This window comes from Pan troglodytes, chromosome 3 (genome assembly GCF_028858775.2).
Source record: "Pan troglodytes isolate AG18354 chromosome 3, NHGRI_mPanTro3-v2.0_pri, whole genome shotgun sequence".
Taxonomy (NCBI): Eukaryota; Metazoa; Chordata; class Mammalia; order Primates; family Hominidae; genus Pan; species Pan troglodytes.
This window is the reverse complement of record NC_072401.2, coordinates 90,019,208-90,042,214: the sequence shown is the minus strand read 5'-3', so window position 1 is coordinate 90,042,214 and position 23,007 is coordinate 90,019,208. Positions and strand designations below refer to the sequence as shown.

Below are 23,007 nucleotides of genomic sequence, written 5' to 3'. Positions count from 1 at the left end.
TTGTATGTGTCTTGTTTTTTTAATTATGGTTTAAAAAAAAACCTAACATAACATGTACCATCTTAAGCATTTTTAAGTGTACAGTTCAGCAGTGTTAAGTATAGTCACACTGGTGTACAATTGGATCTCCAAACTTTCTTATCTTGCAAAACTGAAGCTATACTCATTAAATAGCAACTCTCCATTTTCCCCTGCCTCCGGCCCCTAGCAATCACCATTGTACTTTCTGTTTCTGTGGATTTGACTACTTTAGATACTCTGATTTTTTTAAAGGGGGCAACTGATAAAATGTGTAACATTCTGGGTGACTACTCATTTATGACTCCTTATAACATTGATGATTACTTAAAGCACTTCCAAGTTTCTAGAATGCAAAAGTCCAGCTGGATGAAGAATAGGTGACACACTGACATCAAAGTCAAAGACATATTATACAGCTCACATGTGCTTTTCTTATAAAAAGACTAAAGCTTTAAAATATGCTTTATGAATTCTTACCATCCCTGCTTGATGCAAGAACCACATGAGGTAGTCTTCCTGAATGTCCACGAGATTGGAAATCTCAGGAATGTAAAATGTATCATATTCCACATGCTTCACTTTAAGATTTACCTAATGAAGAACAAAATACAGACAACTGAAACATGGCTTCCCAGAGAACATCTCACTAGGACGTTTTACCCTACCATCTAATCACCCCCTCCCCACTAGCACCTCCTATGCTCACCTTATATAACTTCTCCAAGAGTTTGAGAGCTGCTGTGATATAATTGTTAAACAGTACGGGAATTAAGAATGTCTTTCTTCCCCTCAGTAGATAAAGGACTGCACCTTTATAGAGGTTTACCAGCTTCATGAAATATTTCGGGCATACCTGAGACCACCAGTTATCTTTAGAAAGAAAGAAAAGACATATTTCAACATGTAATCTTGGGCAAGTATTTATGTCTTCTGCCTGCCAGTTAAAAATTGCTTTGTCTAGAAGATAAACATTAGTCTAAAATACATTTTCCCAAAACTGACTTTAAAAAGAATCCATTAAAACCTTTTTGGGGAGAACAACAGCTGTACAAGAATCCCTGGAGCTTTTTTTGTAAAGCCTGGTCTGATTTTTTGCAAAGACTCAATCTGAAGGTTAACTTAAAAGTCCAATTCCAGACTACATGTGGACAAGATACACATATTTTGGGCAGGAGTGATGCCCAATGTATTAATCCAAAAAGCATTCTTATGTCCTAGCGCTTTCAGCCATCACTAAATCCTGAAGCAGAAATGCAAAGGATGACGCACCACATACCCTAGAAGCAGCACCAATATGGCAACCATTCCCTTCCCTTTAAGAGGTATCATTAGTTGAAAAACTATGATTTTTACTTCTCACCAAAAAATGCTTTCTCATAACCAGACAAGAAGATTATACCACTGGCTTATACTTCGTTGGAAATAAACTCAGCCATACTGAAATACTTAAAGAATGAAATAGTATGTCTGAGATTTCCTTTAAAATACTCCAACAAAAAAATAAAAAGGTGGTGAGGGCGAGGGACAGATGAAATAAAATGGGCAAAATACTGACAACTGCTGAATTTGTGTGGTGACTGCCTGTAGCATACTCTCTACTTTGGGGTATTCTTTTAAATATCAATAATTACAAGTTAAAAATAAAGTGTAAAATTGAACAATTATGTTCTCTTTGTATTTTCCAGCCTGGAAAAATAAAAATGAAAAAACTCTAAAACTTGAAAGTCAGGTAAGATTTCTTCTGATATTGCCACCTCTCTGTTTCACGTCAACTAGAACACCTGAGAAAATGTGCCCCCAAAAGGCTTTTGATCTTAAAAAAAATTAAGTACTAACATTTACTAGTGCTTTCATTATTATTTCTGTTTTTATCTCTTCTACAAAGGTGGAGGCAATATAGAAAAGCCAGTATTCCACCTTCAGGAACACAATCTCTTTATTCACGGCGAGACCACACTCAAGTAACATCCCAGTCCATCTGGAACACAGAAGTTACTGAGCTGCAATGACACCTAACAAAATTTACCAGGGGGGAAAAAAGTAAAAAGCCAGGTGATAGACTTCCTGCACTTGAGTAATAAAAACATTTCAGGTGCTACTCCCATGAAAGACACTCTCCAAATCACTGAGGAACGGAAGGTTTTTATCTCAGCAAAGTGTCCGGAGCCTGCAAAAATCAGTGTGGACTCAACTGTCCTAAAAAAGAAAAACAAAACAAACATTTGGTAAGTCCACACTAGGTCATCTTCTTCCTCTCCTTTTTTGGAGACCTCTGTATCACCGAAACTGTTCACTTCACTCCCACCCCCTAAATTAGACACAGGAGAAAGACCAATGTACAGTAATACTGAGGTCCTATTTACTATAAGCAAATGTGGTAGAAAAAAAATAGTTTCAAGTTAAATAAATTAGGTTTGTGAATACTATAAAATCAAGATTATTCTGGCATGAGTCATTTCAAATAATCTAAATAATGGTTTTATTTTCAACTTGAAAATAGGGTTAGCTAAAAATTAACAGCAAAGAAAAAAAGGTTTTAAGTGTTAAGGATATTAAATGGCAACAAATAGATTCTTGGATCTCAATCCACTGAGAGCCAGGAGTCACACCAACAAAACAAATGACCATAAAACCACTGATATCGAGGTTAGCAAATTCACCTAGTACTTTGCTGGGGTTTGTATCCAGCCGAAGAATGGCCATAGCCAAGGGAATAGTCAATGTTATATAATACTTGGAATCCTGGAGTAGGGGAAACTCAGGTAGTATTAAATAGATTCTCATGGCTTCAACATCTGGTGGTGAGCTTGACAACTGGGGAATCAGACAACTTTCAAAACTGTTCAAAATCTGTATGAGGGAAAAGAGTAATGAGAAATTCAAACATACTTGAGATCTAGTTAACTTTCTCTAAGTTCATAAGCTATTTGATAGACTCTCAACTCTCATTCATTCACTATGCACTGAGAACCTACTATGAGCCCGACACTGGTCTAGGCCCTCAGTACACATCCATGAAAAGAAAAGCCAAAGATCCCTGCCAGTGCAAACTGTATATTCTAGAGGGGCATTGCCTTGGAAAGGTTTAAGCCAAAAGAAAGCAAAAGGTAGGTCTAATTCCCAGAGTAAATACTTTACAAAATTAAGATTTGGAGACTTTCACTTTTTCATCTTACTCTTTTTCTCTTGAAGTTGAATTCATCAATACGAAAATGCATTTTTAAGAATGCACTTTACAAATATAGAAACATACCTGTTCTAGAATCATGGAGTGCTGAGAGTTCATTAACTTCTCAAATAACACCCTAGTTGAGTTCAGGTCAATCCCAGGGATTTTGGGACTCGTTTTAAAATGTTCATCAATTCTAAACAAACAAAATCAAAAAGGTATATAATAAAAGAAAAAGCAAACACTCTGATAGGAATTATAAACAAGTAAACAAAATACTGTGCTCTTAGTAATCAGATTTAAATTTGATCTGGCAGATAAGATCCACAAAAATACTACACTTTGCATAAATCTCAAAATAATAAACCCAAAATACAGAATATTATTCTTTCACAAAGAATAAACCACACTGGAATTCCTTTTACAAGAATTTTCAAATTTTTAAATCTGTTTTCCTTCAAGTCAAAGTACAAGGACTGTCATATCAAGTTAAGGCTATCTTGAAGTTTATAAACAAATAATTATTTCCCTGATTTCATCTTGTGTTTTTTGGTTTTTTTCTGTTTTTGTGGCTCATTGAACTAGATGTAGATGCTGTGGCTTGGTACAAATAACGTCCCCTGTGCAAACTGGTCCACTCATCAACAAATGACAGTAGAACTTCCTTGTTGAAAGCCTTTCTTACCAAAGTATTTAAAATAAAAATGATCTATAGTAAATGCAAAGTTAATGTCTCTCATCGTTAACACAAAGGATACAATTACATTCACCCAAGGACTAATTTCATTGCCACTATTTTTAACTTTCTAGCAACTAAATCATTTTTTTAACCTTAAATAAAATCTTAGCATTTTTGAGACTTAGAGAATATCTCATATATCCTGCTCTTGAACCTACCACATTTGTTAATTTACAAAAGAGCTATCTATTTGCAAAGCAGGCTTCTGTTTTTGAGTAATGGACACATTCAGATGATTTTAATACACTCTGACAGCAATGTTATAATTTTTGAAAACATAAGAGTTTCTAACATTTTTTAAAAATCATAATTATATGTATCGGAACCCTATGCTCAAATGAAGATAAATTGCTTGTACTTTGCTTTTTGGGTCTTTCGTTGTTGTTGTTATTGTTTTTAAAATAAATCTGCCCAAAATATAGAAATGAATTCTGGTTTCCCATATGTAATTTTCCATATGCTTTTTGCTATGCTGTTGAGAAAACAAAAACAAAATGTTTTATCTATACGTATTTATTGCTTTGTAAATCTGGTCTTCATTTTGACTGGTTTCCTGAGATGCATCCTATGTACGCTACAGGAGTAGACTTTCTGAAATACACAGATGTCAGTTTGAAAAAAAATAAAAGGCTTTCCCCACAACTCTATACGAAATCTGTGATACTAAGGATGAACAACCTAACAAGTCTGGCCAAGAGCCCTTCCCAAATGTCATGAAAGCTATCCATCTAGAACAGGGTTTCTCAACCTTGGTACTATTGACTTTTGGGACCAGAGGATTCTTTGCTGGGCAGGTGGGAATGAAGGATGTTTAGCAGCATCCCTGGGTTCTACCTACTGGATGCCAACAGCAAGTCCCTCCCCATTGTACCAACCAAAAATGTTACCAGAAATTGCCAAATGTCCTTTGGGGAACAAAATCACCCTGGTTGAGAACCCCTGTTCTGGAAGGCCAACATCAGCATAATCCAGAATATCTTTCCCTAGAGGAAAAAACTAATTACTAAATATGAAATGAATTGTGTGAGCTCATCCCAGCTGCCTTAATTATAAAAGTAAATGACTTTATAATCTCTAAATGTAACCAAAGAGAGTTTCTGAAGTGACCTCCTGCAATCCAGTTAGGGATTCATTTGTGGGGAGGGGGTGGTGATGGTTGAATTTAGGAGTCAACATGACTAGATTAAGGAATACCCAGATAGCTGGTAAAGTATTATTTCTGAGTATGTCTGGGTCAGTTTTCTGTAAGAGATTGGCATTTGAATTAGTGACTAAGTAAAGAAAATCCATCCTCATCCAGTGTGGGTAGGCACCGCCCAGTCAGCTGAAAGCCCAGAACAAAAAGGCAGAGCAAAGACAAATTCTTTCTCTCTTCTGGAACTAGGACATCCTTCTTCTCCTGCCCTTGTACATCAGAACTCCAGGTTCTGTGTTCTTTGCACTCCAATACTTACACCAGCAGCCCCCACCCATTTCTCAGGCCTTCAGCCTCAAACTGAGAGTTACACCATCAGCTTCCCTGGTTCTCAGGCCTTTGGACTTATACTAAGCTATGATGCTGGCTCGCCTGGTTCTCCAGATTACAGATGCCTATGGCAGGATCTCTCAACCTCCATAATCAGGTGAACCAATTCCTGTAGTAAATCCCCTCTCTTCCTCTCCCTCTCTCTAGATACATCCATCTATCTATTTATCTCTCTCCTATTTGTTCCGTTTCTCTGAAGAACCTTGAGTAACACAGGGCTCGAGGGGCAGGGGTGGGATTCACACACAGAAATGAAGTCTAATTCACCTTGAGATCTCATATAGCCTGGTCACTGGCAGAAAGGACTGAGAAATAATTAGGACTTGGGATTACCAAAGATCCAAACCCATGACAAGACTCTTTTGCTACATCAGGTTCCTGAGGGAGATATTTGCAGAAGGGATAAGGCTAAGCAAATAAACATTCTATTTACTACTGGGGAGTTCAACCTCAAATATAATTCTCTGGTGAGCTGGGCTGGACCTAAATCCAAGGAGCCCCTGAAGCCTCCTTAGAATTACTCCCTGAAATTCACTCCTTTTGAGAGAAAAAAATAAAAAATAATAAAAATTTTAAAACTATGGGAAAGCAAACCAAAGAAATCAAGAAAATTATCTGAGGAATTAAGAATTTAAAATTATGACACATCTTAGAATACTCTGAAAATCTTACTGATGATTCTACCAATTATTTCTGAGATACAGTCTCTCTCGGTAATCTGCTTTTCTGCCATCTAGGTATGAATCAGCATTGCTCTTCCTGAAATCCTCTCATTACCATTATTAGGCATTCCAATTTTTGCGCAAAGCATCAGCTTACTCATTAAATTAAGGCCAACCACCATCAAAGAGAAGAAAAGTCTTTCACAGCCTTTGCTGAGTAAGTATTTGCATCACATGTGGGGTTTTAAGAAACTTTTTTTAAAAAGATGGGGCCTCACTATGTTGTCCAGGCTGGAATTCAGTGGCTATTCACAGGCATGATCACAGCATCCTAAAGCCCCAAACTCCTAAACTCAAGCAATCCTCCTGTGTCAGCCTTCCAAATAGCTTGAGACTACAGGTACACATGAGGGTTTTTTAAGGCTCTAAGTCACTTACTTTTTTTCAAGAAAACTTCCATTCCAACAGGCTGCAGAAGATAATATCTGAACAACACCACTGCTCAAAGAAAAGAAGGGAGGGGGAAGCCTTTAATAATTACAAATAAATGGTTATTTAAGCATCAACAATAAAGTAATCATCTACTCAAGGATTTCATTAATAGCAGCTCTTTGTCAGCTGAAGCTTTGGAAAATGTACATTTGCTTTAGAAAAACAGGATGTCACATCTCAAAATGAAGAAGAACTTAAGTTTTCCATGTTAGCGAAAAAAAAAGAATATCAAAGCTCCTGAAAGAAAACCTCTTGTCCCAATAATGTTCTTGAATATTTTTCTACCACCAACCATCTAAGAAGTGCCCTATCTAAACTCCAAAGAGAAACACAGAATAAAACCAAAAAAGAGAAGCCAAGCAGTTACTTCCCGAACACAGAAATTATCTTGGCAAATTAATAACTGAAAAATTACTTCTATTTTGCTGCATATCTGAGACAGAAATTAAAAAATAGTGAAACAAGTGATTATTCCCATTACCTTCTATTATACAGGCTCTAAGGAAACAGCTAATTCTGAGGACCCAAAATGAAACTGGACATCAGGAACCCTGGGCCTTTCCATTCAGTGTAAGGAAAAGGGAAAGAATAACACAAATATACAGCTGGGGAGGGGATTACAGTAGTTTCTGTTAATCACAGAATTTAGATCAGGAAAGATCTTTGAAGATCATTTCTTCCATCCATTCATTTTATAAATAAGAAAACAGAGAACTAATGGTAAAGTGTCACCGTTTCCCTTGCTGGACCCCAGCTAGCCCTCATCTCCTCTCCCCTGCGACCCTTCAGCCTGAGCTCCTTGGCAGAGCCATCCTAAGGTTAGAGGGATTCTGAAGACTGCCACAGAGCTGCTCTAGGGCGTTTCTAATGCTCTCTCACTCACAAAGTTACTAGCTCAAGTGCCTCAAAGTGTAGCGTCCTGGTCATTTGGCCCACTACAATCTATGTCATAATGCAGGAACCATTATGTACATTTCTGGGAATAACCACAACTTAGTGCACAGAGCTTGATTTATTCTTCCCAAGAATCAGACTTTGCAGAAAAAAGTGGAGAGGCTGAGGAAAGCCAATGAAAATGTGTAAAAATGTGCAAAGGAAAATTGTCCTTTAAATTTGATAAAAGCTCTCAATCCTACTTACTGTTGGTTTTTTTTTTCTACATGACTCTGAATTACCATCTCAATCATTATGAATAGGAAAATGCTAGAAATTATTAAGATTAGGTAAGATAACAGCTGTCTCAGATTTGGGATGTTTTGGAACATGCATACACTAAAACCCATGGGAGTTAACCATAACGCTAAGCTCTCTTAGCAGAATCACCAACTCAGGCCTTCATCAGTCAGGATTTTTAAGATCATACAATAAACAAGGCAGGTTGAGGCATACACTGTGTGTGAGAATTGGGGATCCATCCATTATGCTATTTGGGGCTAAGGAGATCAACCCTGAAATAGTAACCAAAAAAAAACCCACGATTCCCTATAATGTAAAACCCCATTTACATTCACAGTATCAATATGCAAGTAGGGAAAATCATACTAAGCTAAAAAGTTGTAACATACTTTGTGGGAAAAAAAATGAAGACAAGCAGCCACATACTTGATTGTATTTGCATTGTTGTGTTCTGAGAGTTTTTGTCTCCAAACTGCTATGGTTTCATCATTTATTAAACTGGTATAATGTGCTTGGTTCATAGTCCTGAAGTCAACAGCAGGAGAATAATTCTGGAGAATTAAATGTAACAGTAAAAAGAAGAAATTATGTAGCATGGATCTTGTCTCCTCTCCTTTCTCCCACATATTCTCCATTTTACGTTTCACTTATGATCTAAATGCTGCAGTGTGCCGCCCAGATCCCCTCCACCCTTCAGAATGGAAGCTCCTGACAGATCCCAGCTGGGTTGCTGTCCAGGACTTGGCATTGACTGTTGCTTCACTATCACATCCAATGGCAGGTAGAGGCATGGTGTAAAGGTCCAGCCCACTTGCCTCAACTCAGGACTGGCTGAAGGACCATCACAACTTCAGTGCTCCTCATGGGACTGGCTGAGGCCTCTGTTATAACTGAATTGCATTTCAACCCCTCCCTCTGCACAATCCTGCCTCCTTCATCCCTCAGTAGATGTTCTTCTAGAAAGCACTCTCCCAAAAACCTTTGAGTCTCGGGTCTGTTTCCCAGAGAAACCAACTCAGTACAACTTTCCCAGACTTCTTTCCCCTTTGCTTTGAATCACCGTAACAGCAGGTTTTTAAGGTATTAGTCATCTGCCATAAATGTCCACCAAACTTCAACAAAATGTATTACAAAAGAGCCAGAGTTCAGTTATAATCTATATGACAAATAACCTATAAAAACAATGACTCTTAATTTCTTGCTTCAAGTATATAGCTATTATAAGAAAAATGGCAGAAAAAGATGTTAATAATGTATGTCCTTGAAAATTCCAAATGTTGCCCAACACTGTACATCTTTTATTCAGTGAGATTAAAGAAAAAAACATAATAAGCACTTTCCTTTTCTAAAATTGCTTGTTTTCAACTTATTTTCCCCAAGCCTTGTTCTTGATCGAGAACTAAGGAAAGGTTGATGGTGCTTTATACTCCTATTCTCGTCTCCAGTGAAGAGGAAAAAGGTAATATTAAAGCACTCATTCATCAGCTCATGAGATTTTTTTTCTCCTTTGTACCTACACATAAAAACATAACTTTCAAAGTAAATTTTCTTGGTTACTTTCCCATAGCTTCAAGTTAAGGTATCATTATGGTAGGAAGGAGTAGAGCATGTAATAAAACAGAGATGCCTGACAAAGTTTGTGATCATCTGGATATTGATAACTATTCTACTAAAATGGCCACAGATATCTATTGAGAGAACAAAAATCATCTTGAAGTACATACAGGAAACTCATAATCCAAAGCGGATGCTGGAGTACACACAGAGATTGTCTTTCCACCTCCTTGTAAAACCATTGTTGTTACGTAAATTTTATTTATTTCCCCCATTCAAAGGGGCAGCTGAACATCAACTCTAACACAAACCTACAATAAAATAAAGACTTGGAACTATTTTCTCATTCCTCATCATATGTCCAATAAACCAGAGATGCCTTGGGTGAAGTACAAGTTCAGAATCACTTAAAGAACCAAGAAAAAACATCATTCTTCCTGTCTTTAATACATACAGGCAAAAAAGGAAAAATTGCTCTTAGGTCAGTGTTTCTCAACTTTGGCTGGACTTTGAATCACCATGGGAGCGTTCAATAATCCTGATGACCAAGTCATACTCCAGACCAATTAAATCAGAATCTCTAGAGTCATCAGTATTTTGTAGAGCTCCCAGGTGATTCCAGTAGGCAGCCAAGGTTAAGAATCACTGTTCCAGGAAAAAGAAGATTATGAGATAGACACACACACAAACACACACACATGCACACACAATTCTAACAATCCCAACCACATTCCCTCTTCAATTCTATCCAGGGAACAAAACGACAGGAAAAGGAGATGCTATGGTTTACATTCACTAAATTCCCAAGACCTAGAATCAGTGTAGCAAAGGGGTATCTGAATATAACTCCTTCCCTCCCTTCTTTCACCTAAGGCCTGGCAGTAATGAATGAGTCAGCCTTTTATAAAAATAGAGGCTATGGCCAGGCGTGGTGGATCACGCCTGTAATCCTAGCACTTTGGGAGGCCGAGAAGGGTAGATCACTTGAGGTCAGGAGTTCAAAACCAGCCTGGCCAACATGGTGAAACCGGTCTCTACTAAAAATACAAAAAAAATTACCCAGGCATGGTAGCGGACGCCTGTAATCCCAGCTACTCAGAAGGCTGAGGCAGGAGAATCGCTTGAAACCAGGAGGTGGAGGTTGCAGTGAGCCAGGATCACGCCATTGTACCCTAGCCTGGGCGACAAAGCAAGACTCCATCTCAAAAAAAAAAATAGAGGCTGTAACTATACAGGTGCTTTTTCTTGGTTCTTTAAGTGATATGGTAACAGGGTAAGCATATGATTTGATCAGCCTCTGTATCTAAATAATCATCTCTGGTTAATAGTTTAAGTAAATGTGCATAGGTTTCAGTTTCAAAAGAAAGAGCAACATCTTCTTAAGTAATGTTTACTTTCCTTTTTCTTTGTGATCTTACACTTTTCATGCATACCTATCCCTCTTTCCAGTTGTTTAAACTTTAACCTGCCCTGCCTCTCTAATAGTATGCTACTTAACTTCCTTCTCATCAGTGTGTTGTTTTCCAGGCCCAAGGTGTTGATTACAATAATAAAAATCAGTTACATATATCAGATACTATATTTACAAGAGAAAACTAAATTTCATGTTAAATTTCACAGGAAAATTAAAGTTGGATACTATTGAATAACACTATTCAATACTAGTTTCTAGGGGAAATAAATACTTAAAACTCTATTACTTATGGACAAAAACTGATTATCCTCCACAGAGTCAGTGCCTTTTGTATTTTGTTTTATTGACATCTTGAAGAAACAAAGAAAACCCTCAGCTTCCTCAGGATTTCTCTGTAATACACACTCTGAGGCTGGGTCTAAAATAAGTCTAGGGCAGCAGTTCCAAATCACGCCAGATGGTAGCACTAAGCCACCTTCTTCAGGCACCTGACCTGGAAAATAGCTAATCATCAGCTTTAGCTGTCCAGCCTACAGCCTCGGGCTCCACCAGGATTTTCCAACCTAGTCACAGAATCAGAATGACTAGAAGGCAAATACTTTGTGTACTTAAAGATAGCTAAGTATCAAACTAATAGAGAAAGTTTCCAAGACAGAAAGAGCCCCTGGTTTCCATAGTTGCTCATTATCTTCCCAGTCAATTCTGACTCCTTTTTCTTCACTAACAGCCCATTCCCTTGCTCCTCCAGGAGAGTATAAGGATCCATGCACCACTCGGAGCTGGTCCTGTTGAAATGTTTGCTGAATAAAAGCAGGAAGGGTGGGGAAGAAGAAGAGAAGAGAGGAGAGAAAGCACAGGGGAAGGAGTGCAGCACTGACAACAAATCTGTGGAGTTTTTCCAGACTGAATTCCCCCAGCAAGGAAGAGTGGAAGGAATTCGAGCCCTGTCACAGAAACCTGGATCCACACTCTACCTTCAGGCAGAAAGACAATGTCACACTGTCTTTATCCACTACAGTGACGCAGGAGACAATGGAAGGGAAATTTTGGTGTCATGTCATAAGCAGATTACAAATAATAAAATACATCTGAAAATTGTGGTACCTCTTACATACATATATATACTCAATCACATCAAACAAAGAAACCCACCAAGTTCTCAAACACCTAGCATTTGTTGCCACTTAACAGGGAAGAAAAGAAATGGAAAATCAAATAATGCCAAAGTAAGCACCAACTCCCTAGGCATCCTTTACAGAGTTTCTGGAACAAGTACAAATATAAATAAATAATTTCAAATTATAAATTAGAACTCCATAATTCCAGGAGAATTGTTGGCACTTCAAGGGAGCCAAATGGAGACAACTTCTTCCAGATTTAGTTTGCTTATTTTAAAAATAACATAGGATTGGTAGAAACAAAGAGTAACATTGCTCTTTATGTTGTAATTACTTGTTAAAAGAAATGTTGATTCACTATTATTCCTTCCTGGAAATAAGAGTCACAAGAAAAATTTTACCTCGTATTTGGAGCAAAGTACAAAAGTCTGGTCTCCTCCAGAGAAGATCTGCTTAACGATATGATATTTAAAGCGATCTGTCAAAAAAAAAAATTCCGAAAGCATATTTTTCATTAATTGAAGTTTCTCCTTGATCCCCTTTTCTACTGTCACAGAATACACTTCAGAGTGGGTACCTATCCATTTTAATTGTGTCACAGAAGTAAGAAATCTTCTCCCCTGGCTCACTGCCTAGGACTGTTTCTACTTCAATTAAAAATAAATATATAAAATGGTATCCTCCACTCTAACTCTTCTTCTGCCCCTCCCCAACTGCCAGTGAATCCTGACCTAGTTTCTCTTTTTCATTCTAACTCTGTCATGCCACTGACCTGAAATCTGAAATGGGCACTATTCTTTATGGTAACAATTCAGCATGTGAGTGTGGTGGGCCCAGGCCCCGTCAGGACGAATCTTGCCATGGAAGGACCTCCGTTTCCTGCTCCCTGCTTTACCTCCCATCACACTGTGTCCACGGTGACATTCTCCTACTACCACGTTGCCTTTATTTCTAATACACCACACTATTTCACATCTCGGTGCCTCCTCCCTCTGCTGCCCCTGGCACACGGGATTCTCCATGAATGTGCCCACCGAGAGCACAACCTGAATGTGCTTCTGGAACTGCACCTTGGTGGTGCTCACACCAACTCCCTCACAGTCCTCTACACCTGGCTAACTCCAAATCATCCTTCGAGGCACAGCTCAAACTTCCTCTAACCACAATACTCCTCCATGCCTTCCTCTGTGCTCCCACATTACCAAGAGGGTTCCTAAAACCATGTCATTTACATAACTGACATTTACCTGCTTATGTTATAAAATCATTTTGGCAAACATCCAAGCACAAATTTAGGACCATGGAAGTCAGGTTATAATTCAACTTCAAAAATTTGTGGTTTTGAAATAACCAAAAAATACCTGAGTTGATAAACTTTCTAAATAAATGTATTCCGTGTATGAGTACAATGTCTTGGAGAAAAGAGTTTACAAATTACAGAGAAGAGGACACAAAGCCATTCTTTTGCTTTTGGGAACATCACCCAGACAAAATCTTGTTTATTTATATTTTAAGTTGCACTACATTTCAGATGCTCATATATCCATTCCAAAAATGTCTACTGAGTGACAAGTTCATGCCAGGTCCTGTGCTATATGCTAGGTTTACAAAAAGGAAAAGAGTTTGTCTGTGTCCTTGAGTTTCTTATAATCCAGTACTAAAACTTATGATGGTTACTGTTTCAAACAAATTCCTGATCAAGCCATAAGTGTGTCACTTTATCGACTTCAAAATCAAAATTAATTAAGTTACACTTCCTTTTAATGATTCTCTAGCTCCATTTCAGCCTCAGATTTATTATTTCAAGGTGAAGCAGTCATTCAATATTAATGACTGCCTTACTTTGATTTCCAATGAAACCAAGACTGCTATTTAACTATTTTTTAAGGGAAGAAAAAAAATGGCATAAAAAGAAATCACACCATGTTATATACCAAAACGCCAACAGCAAAGTAGAGGTAACATAGTACACATGATTTAAAATGATCTGGGTTTAAATCCTGCCTCCAGAATCTATGTGATCTTGGGCAAATTACTTGACCTCCTTAAGACTTTGTTCCCTTATCTCTAACATGGGGATAATAACCACTAACTAGTTCTTAGATTATTTTGAGTGCTTTGCATAGTAATGAAACGTCATTAAGCATTCAATACATGCGAACTGTCATTATTAGCAACAACAATAAAATGTATACACCACCACCAAGGTCTGTGGAAACAAAATAACTGGTATAGTTTGAATGTATGTTCTGGTCAAAACTCATGTTGAATTGCAGTAATCCCCAATGTTGGAGGTGAGGCATGGTGGGATGTGTTTAGATCATGAGGGCGGATCCCTCATGAATGGCTTGGGCCATCCCCTTGGTGATAAGTGAGCTCTTGCTCTGAGTTCACATGAGATCTGGTGGTGTAAAATGTATGGCACCTCCCCTCCACTCTTCCTCTTGCTCCCGCTTCTGCCATGTGAAGTGTCTGCTCCTTCTTTGCCTTCTGCCATGACTGTAAGATTCCTGAGGCCTCCCCAGAAGCCAAGCAGATGGCTGCATCATGCTCCCTGTAGAGCCTGCAGAACTGTGAGCCAATTAAAACTCTTTTCTTCATAAATCACCCTGTTTCAGGTGCTCTTTACAGCAATGCAAGAACGGCCTAACACAACAGTATTTCCTGCTTTATTTATTCTCTAGGATCTCAACTCTACAGCTTCATGCATAGTAAGTACAGAAATTATTAATTGATGTTAAAAAATACCTTATCTTCATTCCCTCCAAAAGACCTCAAAGTAAGTAATAGATACATATTCTGTAAACAACTGTTTTCATCACTTAAAATACCATTAAATTCCAGAGACAATCATTCTTACCAGCTCGGGCTGAAAGCTGGCCACTGTGGGCAGCCCAGTAACCCTTGACAGGAGATGGGCACTTAACATTACAAGTGTGCCCAGTTCCTAATTGACCTCTTGCTCCACAACCAAATGCATAGATGAGTCCAGAAGAAGGCACGAAGGCTAGGGTATGTTGTCTGTGAAAAAATAATTTAACTCATCAGCATAGTTTCTACTAATGTGGATGTACACTCTGACTCTGACTTTTAACTTCCACATGTGCACAGCACAGGATGCTCCTATAGAGCCTTTCCCATGTTAACACGTGACTCTTCTTGCAGCGGCTGCTCTCCATAATACTATCCTCTAACACTCTAGATCATGAGGAGGGTGGCAAGTCAGGAAACAGCTGAATGATCTGCTGCATGTGGCCTCTAAGATGAACGGAGAGAAGCAGGGTAGACTCAGGCAAAAATTTCCAAGAAGTTCTTTGGGACTCTCTCACTTTTCCTTTCTTTATCCCTTCCCCACATCCTGCTACTCTTTATCCCAAAAGAAGCCTAATGTCTCCGTGTTGCTCTGCTTATCTAAAACCCTTCCTTGCCACACTCTATCAAGGTCTTTCTCCACATTTCACCATAGGCGTGCATGCAGTTAAGATCTCTTAAAATGACGGTGACTAGGTATAATCACATTCTTCATCACTACAAAGATAAGACCAATTTCTGGGTCCTAGTGAATACAAGCAAGCTTTGAGGAACACTCACCTGCCACAAGCAATCTGAGTTACTTCACTACCCATCAGCTCTAGAACTCTTCTAGGATTAACCTCATCATTCATGGAGTCGTGTCCAAGCTGCCCACAGGAACCAGCGCCAAAGGTAAACACACCTCCACTCTAACAAGGAACAAACACCATAGGACTTCACTGTATCTTTAAGGGTATACCTCTAAACCCTGTATACAAAATGCCTATCACAACAATGTGCACAAGAGCACTACATTCACTTGACACTTGGCCAAAATCACTTTTTAAGGATGTTCATTAAATAGAAAAATAATAAAAAGGGAATTTCAGACTGCATCTTTATGGAACAAAGATAGCAATGCTCAAAGGAATGTGTGCCTTCTGTAAATTTTTAAAATCGTTTGAAAGTACAATGATGTGTTAGGAAGCAAAATTTTTAAAAAGGAGAAACAAGGAGCTAGGCTAAATGAGATGATTTTACATGATCATTCACATATAAGAAATTAAGTGCTCTACAAATTCCTTGGTAAGTAAGCTGTTTTTTTAACAGCAGTATTTAAACATTTGTTAAGGCATTTTATCAAAGTGAACGTAGAATAATATTTGTTCAATATAAAAATACATTTTCATTCTCTCTAGAATGTATTTAGAGGCAAAAGAAACACGATTATTTTAAAACATTAATTAAATTGCTGTTTCTTTTTTACATATTTAAATGACTTGTTTTAAAGGAACATAGGACATCATTTTATACATATTATATATACATAAAATAACAAATAAAAATAACAAAGTGCTATCTTTGTTCCATAAAGAACCAAGGAATTTATATATATATAAATGTATATATAATGTAGATTTAGATATATTTAAATCTATGTTTTATATATAAATATATACATTATATTTATATATAATCTATATTTTTATATATATATAATCTACATTATATGTGTGTGTATATATATAATCTACATTATATGTATATATATATATAAAAAATCTACAAGATTACCACAGAGGATAACAGAGACATACAAAAAAGTAGTCTTTTTCTATTCCTTTGGAAAACAACAAACCCACATAAAAGAGAGCATTCAAGTTCAAGCCACAATACTGTAATCACACACCATCACTACACTAACATAATCAAGCAATTCTAATCACCCATCTTATCCCCAGCACCAAAGTAGAATACTCTGAGCTCCTTACCTTTGTGAGAACTGCTGTGTGTTCTTCTCCACAACTAATATAGACAACTTTTTGCGTGCGTAAGAGTTTTACATGGCATGGAGATTCTCGATCTAGAATAAATTAAATATCAGAATATCACTACCATTTGCCTTTGAGATGAAATATACACAACTATCTTGGCATGAATTTTGGATTCCTGGATTCCTGACGCATGTTCAGTTTCCTGCCTGCATCTGTACTTGGATATCCAACAGACTTCTCAGTTTTAATTTACCTAAAACCTACCTCATGGTTTCCCTACACTCTCCAACCCTGCCCACTCTCCAGCTCACTTTACTACACACAGTTTTCCCCATTTCAGAAACAGTCATTTTGCCCTTCCAGCTGTTCCTTTATTTCAAACCACACATCCAACAGTGAACAAAACTGGCCTCATCTTCAAAATATGTTTAAAATCTGACTTTACTCCCACAACCTCCAAGCTGGTCTTCCAGCTTCCCCCTTGACCCACTACAGCCAAAGCCAAAGTGGATCACGCTTGTCCTCCAAACCCTCAGGGTCTTCCCCTCTCACTGAGAAAACCAGTTATATCCTCACCCTGCCCCTCAGGGCCCTGCATAACTGGGTCTACACGACCTCTCTGACCTGCAGCTGTGCTACTCTTCCCCTTCTCTCCAACTACATCTCTTCCCACATGAGCACCTTTGCACACCCAGTTCTCTCTGACAGGAACATTTTTCACCCAGACATCTACATGTCCCATCTCCCACCTGATTTCCTACAGGTTCTGCTCAAACATTTTCTTATCAGAGGGGCCCTTCCCCACCACCTTATGTAAAGCAGGAAGCTGCACTCTCAAACTCTGTGTATTTACTGGTTTTGTTGCACCTCTACTCACTAGAATACAGTCTCCACTAAGACGAGGATGTTCTCTATTTTGTTCACTGCTTCTCCCTTAGTATCTCACATGGGGCTAGCATATAGTAGATCCTCAAGAAGCATGTGTTAAATGAATGTGATTTTAAACTAAATACATACATATGAAGGGTTTACCTACCTTTTTCATCACTGAGCCCTAGCTGCCCGGCATTATTCATCCCCCAGCCAAAAACAGCTCCTGAGAGAGACAGGGCAAAGCTGTGAGCCCCTCCGGCAGCCACCTGAGCCAGTGGGATCCCCTCCAGGGACCTCACCCTCTGGGGGCTGGCTTGGGAGGGGAACTCCTTCCCTAAGCCAAGCTGCCCATGGCTGTTCTTTCCCCAGGTGAAGAACTGGCCATCTGAAATAACAGGATAACTGGTATTACCATAAAATGATACAAGCTCCACACACAAAAATAATCTAGTTATTAGGGTCATTTGCCAGTTGCCCCCCAACACCAAACCCACCCAAGAGCAAAGGAACAGAGATACTTCATGCTATCAGACTGCCAAAACCAAAACTCCCAAGTGATATAACAGAGAGGTAAGCTGAGTCTTACTGCCCTTCAAAGGCTATTAAAATTTATACACAGAAAATATTAAATGTACACGTAAATTCAATTTCGGACAGGCCAATTACCAGGCTTAAGCAAGATCACACTAGTTCTGACCACACTAAGACTATGAGACCCAAGAGTTCGGGAGGTCCAGCTATGACCACTTGGTCTGCTCTGCAGATAATCAAGCAGGACACAGAAGTGCAGATTTATTTAGGTTTCTCCAACTCCTTCTTTTTCATTCATTTGGGAGCTTGATAGTGGAATGTAGCTTGAGAGTTGGCTGTCACTAAGAAAAATCAATCTCCTCCATGCTCAGAACACCTAGGTATGGTCCTGCCCACTGCTTATCTTCCCCTGTGAAAGTTGGAGCAGCAATGATGCCCACCTACTTCATCACCCACACCCTGAGAAAAGGATGAGCTATGCAAAGCCCATCTGAGAATTGTCACTGTCCAACAGCAATGCATAGACCCCAACCAGTTAATTCAAAGTTTTCAGTTAGATAATATCACACAAAAAGACAAAGAGAAATGTTTTCAAAATTAACATAGCATTAGCATATGTTTAATGTTACTTTACCAGCCGCAAGAGCCAAGCAATGCCAGTTGCCACAGGAAACTTGTAATATTGTTTGCTGGTTCAGCTTTTGTATTAACCTAAAACAGAAAAGGCTTTCTTTTTCAGATAGATATTCACACACAAACACAATTATCAGAAATATTCCCAATTAAATAAAATATCAGTAATAAATAATATCATCTTGCCTAAAAGTCTTTTTAAGGCCAGGCACAGTGGTTCACGCCTGTAATCTCAGCACTTTGGGAGGCCAAGGTGGGCTTATCACCTGAGGTCAGGAGTTCGAGACCAGCCTGGCCAATATGATGAAACCCCATCTCTACTAAAAATACAAAAAAAATCAGCCGGGCGTTGTGGCACATGCCTGTAATCCCAGCTACTCGGGAGGCTGAGGCAGAGAATTGCTTCAACAATTCCCCATCACCATTACTCTTGTCACAATCAGTTGCAGAAAAGAAGCAGTTCAGAAGAACAAAGACAGATAATAGAGAAATTGTACCCTTGAGGTGGGGAAGAGGGAGTCCATACAGTGCAAGCACATACTGTATTTTACCTACTTGTCTCCTTCTATCCTCCCCATAACCCTGTAAGGTACACAGTAAGTAATTTTTAAGTTAGGAAACTGAGGCTTAGAAAAGTTAACCTGCCCAAGGTCATTCACCTTACAAGTAAAAGAGCCAGTATTGGAATCCAAGGCTTGTTTGACATCAAAGCTATGTTACGTTCCACAATACAAAGGTATAAATTAATGAATTTATTTCAATTAACTTATAATAGAAAACTATATACAAATCAAAGTCTTGGAAGTCATCCATAATTTGAACATGAATAATGAATATTAAGCTATTACTGTAGCACACATTACTTCATTTTTAAAAATGAAATGCCGTTAAAAACCTTAATTGTGTTTTGGTCATCAACAAATGAAATATTTTTGCCATTAATGTTATAAACATTTTCCCTAATATTACACACAACATAACATCTAGCACTTCTTTTTTCTTACTGCCACTCTTCCTCTCCCCACAAAATTAAATTAATTTTTGGAAGAAATGAATCTAAGACATTACCTGTCCTAAATCAGGAACTGAATCAAATCACTCTTACCTCCATGGTCCTCTTACTTAACACAACTTTTGATTAAAGAGACAAAAATCTAAGAAGGGCAAAAAAGAAGAGGAAGAAGAATATGCTGTTCTTTAAAGGGGACGATAATTAGGCAGAGGAGGAGAGGCCATTTATTAAATTTGTACTCAGCAATGTATGTGACAGGCACTCCTAGCAATGGTGATGCTAAAATAAATCATCCAATTATCCTGCCATTAATAGCTCACATCTTTGTAGTAAAAACAGATATTAAATAAACAATTACAAAGAATGTGTACTACAGTAGTGGTATGTGGAACACTTGTAGCACAAAGGAGTAAGAATTGAATAAAGGAAATAAATGGCAGCTCTTTGATCATTAAGAACCTTCAACAAACTGAGACACCACCACTAAAAAGTCCATTTGAAAGTAACTTCAATATTTGGGATGTTCTCTTAGTGGCAACTATTAGATACTTAGCTAAATCATCTAAGGTTTAGATTTAAGTGAATCTTTAAGAGACTCAAAACCTACTGTATTAATATTTTTGCATTAAAGAATCTATGTATATCTGGTATTTTAGCTGTTTGTAATGCTTAAAGTGATTTGGCCTATCAGAGTAACAGGTCAGCTTTGTGATTCTATTTTAAAGTACTTAATTGAGTAATTCAGACTTGCAATTTTCAGTTGAAGGTTAATAAGCCTACGATGTGAAAGATGTCTTTTTTATTCAAATATTTATCGACTGCCAGGCACTCAGCAAACAAGCAGGCTACTAGAATAAATAAAGTACAGTTCCCAACCGACTCACATTTTTGAAACAGAGACAGACACTTCTATAAACAATTGCAACTTTTGTGACAAGTGTTTTAATAGTATAAGGCACAGGAGTGGCGCAAAGGAAATAGCAATTAAATGAAGAAAACAGAAGAAAAACAAGGAGTCTAACAAATCAACAGCAGGAAATAGCATTTAAAACGACTGACATTTGAAAACCTTCTTACCTGGGCACTGCCACAGAATCCTCAGTAGTCATGAGTCCTAGCTGACCATCACTCCCTGCACCCCAAGAAAACAGCTGGCCTCGGTCACTGAGGGCCAGACTGTGGGACTCGCCACATGCCACATGAATGATATGCTGATCTGCCAGAGCTCCAATTTGTTCTGAAAGAGACAAATTGGAGGAGGAAAATGTACAACCCAGAAACAGGAATACTGCTACCATTACACAGGATTATCTTCCTGGGCAGTTTTATTTTTTAACAAGAACCACTTAATCTGAATATTTATAGAGATGATAAATTTCACATATTTCTAAACTCTATCAATTTACATTCGGAGACCCGGGGTAACACACATAACTATAGTAGCACACACATCCCAGATGTTCCCTGAACCTATACAGCCATGTGCCTGGTGCTTCTCTCTCCAGGGAGAAGCCTGTACTATTTGGAGATGTTCCATCCAAGAGGCCTAAATGTTGAGTGGAAATGAAACATATTTCTAAAAGTAGCGGGAGTGTGTGAAACTCTGCCTGGAACAATGAGACCCTCTCCCCCCACATACAAACACACCCAGAATGCTAAACAACTTTCTCCCCTCAGTTCTGGATCACAGTCTTGTCTGTATCCAGCCAGGAAACAGAAGGATCTCTCTCTGGGAAAACTGGCCCAAAAGACAAGACCCACAGATAGTGACATTTGTGCATCCCTCAATGAAATGTCTAGCTTCCCATCAGTCAACAAGAATCACACACACCATGTGAGTGGACACACACAGCTCCACTCACATGTTAGCACCTCACCCTTAAATGTAAAAGGCCAGACAAGGATCACCCTATGTGTGAGGAAAACTTAAACATGAAAGGCAAAGAGCAACATAAACAGAAGGAAATGAACTCTGAAAAAACAGATCGTGCAGGGAGCAAAGTTTCTTAAAAGTCTTTTGAGAAATCAAAGAAGATATTTCCACTCATGAACTAGAAAGAGAGTGCTATAGGAAAGTATTATTCAAAAAACAAACCAACAGAAATATCTTGGAAACCAAAAATGTGGTAGCATAAATTAAAAAAAAAAAAAAACCTTCAAAAGCAGGATTGAAAGTTAGAAATGAAGAGATTTTCTAGGAAACAGAAGAAAAAAGCAAAGAGAAAATCAGAAGGGGAAAAAAGATAAGAAATTATAGGATTGTTCCAAGAGGTCCAACATCCAGAAAGAGAATGGAGAAGACAGAAGATATAAATATTTCAAAAAAAATCACAAGAAAATTTCACACTGAAAGGATCTATTAAGTGCCCAGAATAATGACCAACAAAATACCTACTGTGGAACCCTTCATCTTGAAATTTCAGAATAACAAGAAAGAGTCTAAAAGTTTCTAGAAAAGAACATGTTTATATACAATAGAACAGGGATCAGAATGGCATCATACTTCTCAGAAGCAACACCGAAAACTGTAAGACAATGGAGGGATGCCCTCACAATTCTGAAGGAAAGTAACACCCAATCAAGAATTCCATACACCAGCTGTGAATGAAATGTGAGGCAAGGGGAGTAAAAGGGCAGTTCTGGAGCATGTAAAGCTCTCAAAATATTTTACCTCCCATACTGCTTTTCTCAGAAAGCTACTGGAAGATATGCCTCCAAAACAAAGAACTCAGGATTTAGGAACCAGGAATCTTACACAGACAGGAAGGAGGTGAAGAACCTTTCCAGACAGCTATGTAGCATGCCTACAAAGCAAAGGTGGAGGGATGTCTCCAAGGTGAAAAAGAAAACACTACTTAAAGAGTTTTAGAGCATTATGAGTTTTATAATTCTACCAGAGATACAGAGGTTACTGTGGAAAAAAAAATTAAAGTCAGTAACTTCAGGAAAAACTAAATGATTTATGAGAAAGAAAAGCAATCATGGTACATGCAATCATAATAACCAAACAAAAATACTTTCCATAGTTAATAATTGTCAAATTTTATTTAAAAGATTAACTCTTTGGGGAAGGATGAGTGTCTGGTGGTGAGGAAGAGGAGAGGGCAGGTAGAGAATATAACAGAACTCTAATCTTTGCCAGTGTGAAGTTTCCAGATTATGTCCAATATTGAAAAAAAATCAAGAAATAATATTATAAGCATGTTATTTAGAGACATAAAGGTAAGCAGCAAAAAAAAAAAAAAGCTAAAGAGTTGAAATGATAGGGAGTGAGATTCAAGATAAGGACAGGTGAGGCAGG

At 38.1% G+C, this 23,007-nt stretch overlaps 1 protein-coding gene across 14 annotated transcripts in view; it reads right to left on the bottom strand.

The window, feature by feature from the left end:
- HERC3 (HECT and RLD domain containing E3 ubiquitin protein ligase 3) overlaps window positions 1–23,007 on the bottom strand; it is a 116,308-nt gene that overhangs the window by 38,275 nt on the left and 55,026 nt on the right. For all 14 annotated transcript variants that reach the window (XR_010156636.1, XR_010156635.1, XR_010156637.1 and 11 more), the window contains 13 exons: window positions 20,784–20,943; window positions 18,696–18,772; window positions 17,694–17,915; window positions 16,655–16,746; window positions 15,462–15,592; window positions 14,731–14,891; window positions 12,272–12,348; window positions 8,211–8,335; window positions 6,555–6,614; window positions 3,275–3,386; window positions 2,682–2,871; window positions 728–891; window positions 499–612 (listed from right to left, as the gene is read on the bottom strand). Coding sequence is in view for 10 of the 14 variants with exons in the window: in XM_016951857.4 (XP_016807346.1) it covers window positions 499–612; window positions 728–891; window positions 2,682–2,871; window positions 3,275–3,386; window positions 6,555–6,614; window positions 8,211–8,335; window positions 12,272–12,348; window positions 14,731–14,891; window positions 15,462–15,592; window positions 16,655–16,746; window positions 17,694–17,915; window positions 18,696–18,772; window positions 20,784–20,943 (1,685 nt within the window). In the remaining 4 variants the exon portion in view is untranslated. The remainder of the gene's footprint in view (window positions 1–498; window positions 613–727; window positions 892–2,681; window positions 2,872–3,274; window positions 3,387–6,554; window positions 6,615–8,210; window positions 8,336–12,271; window positions 12,349–14,730; window positions 14,892–15,461; window positions 15,593–16,654; window positions 16,747–17,693; window positions 17,916–18,695; window positions 18,773–20,783; window positions 20,944–23,007) is intronic.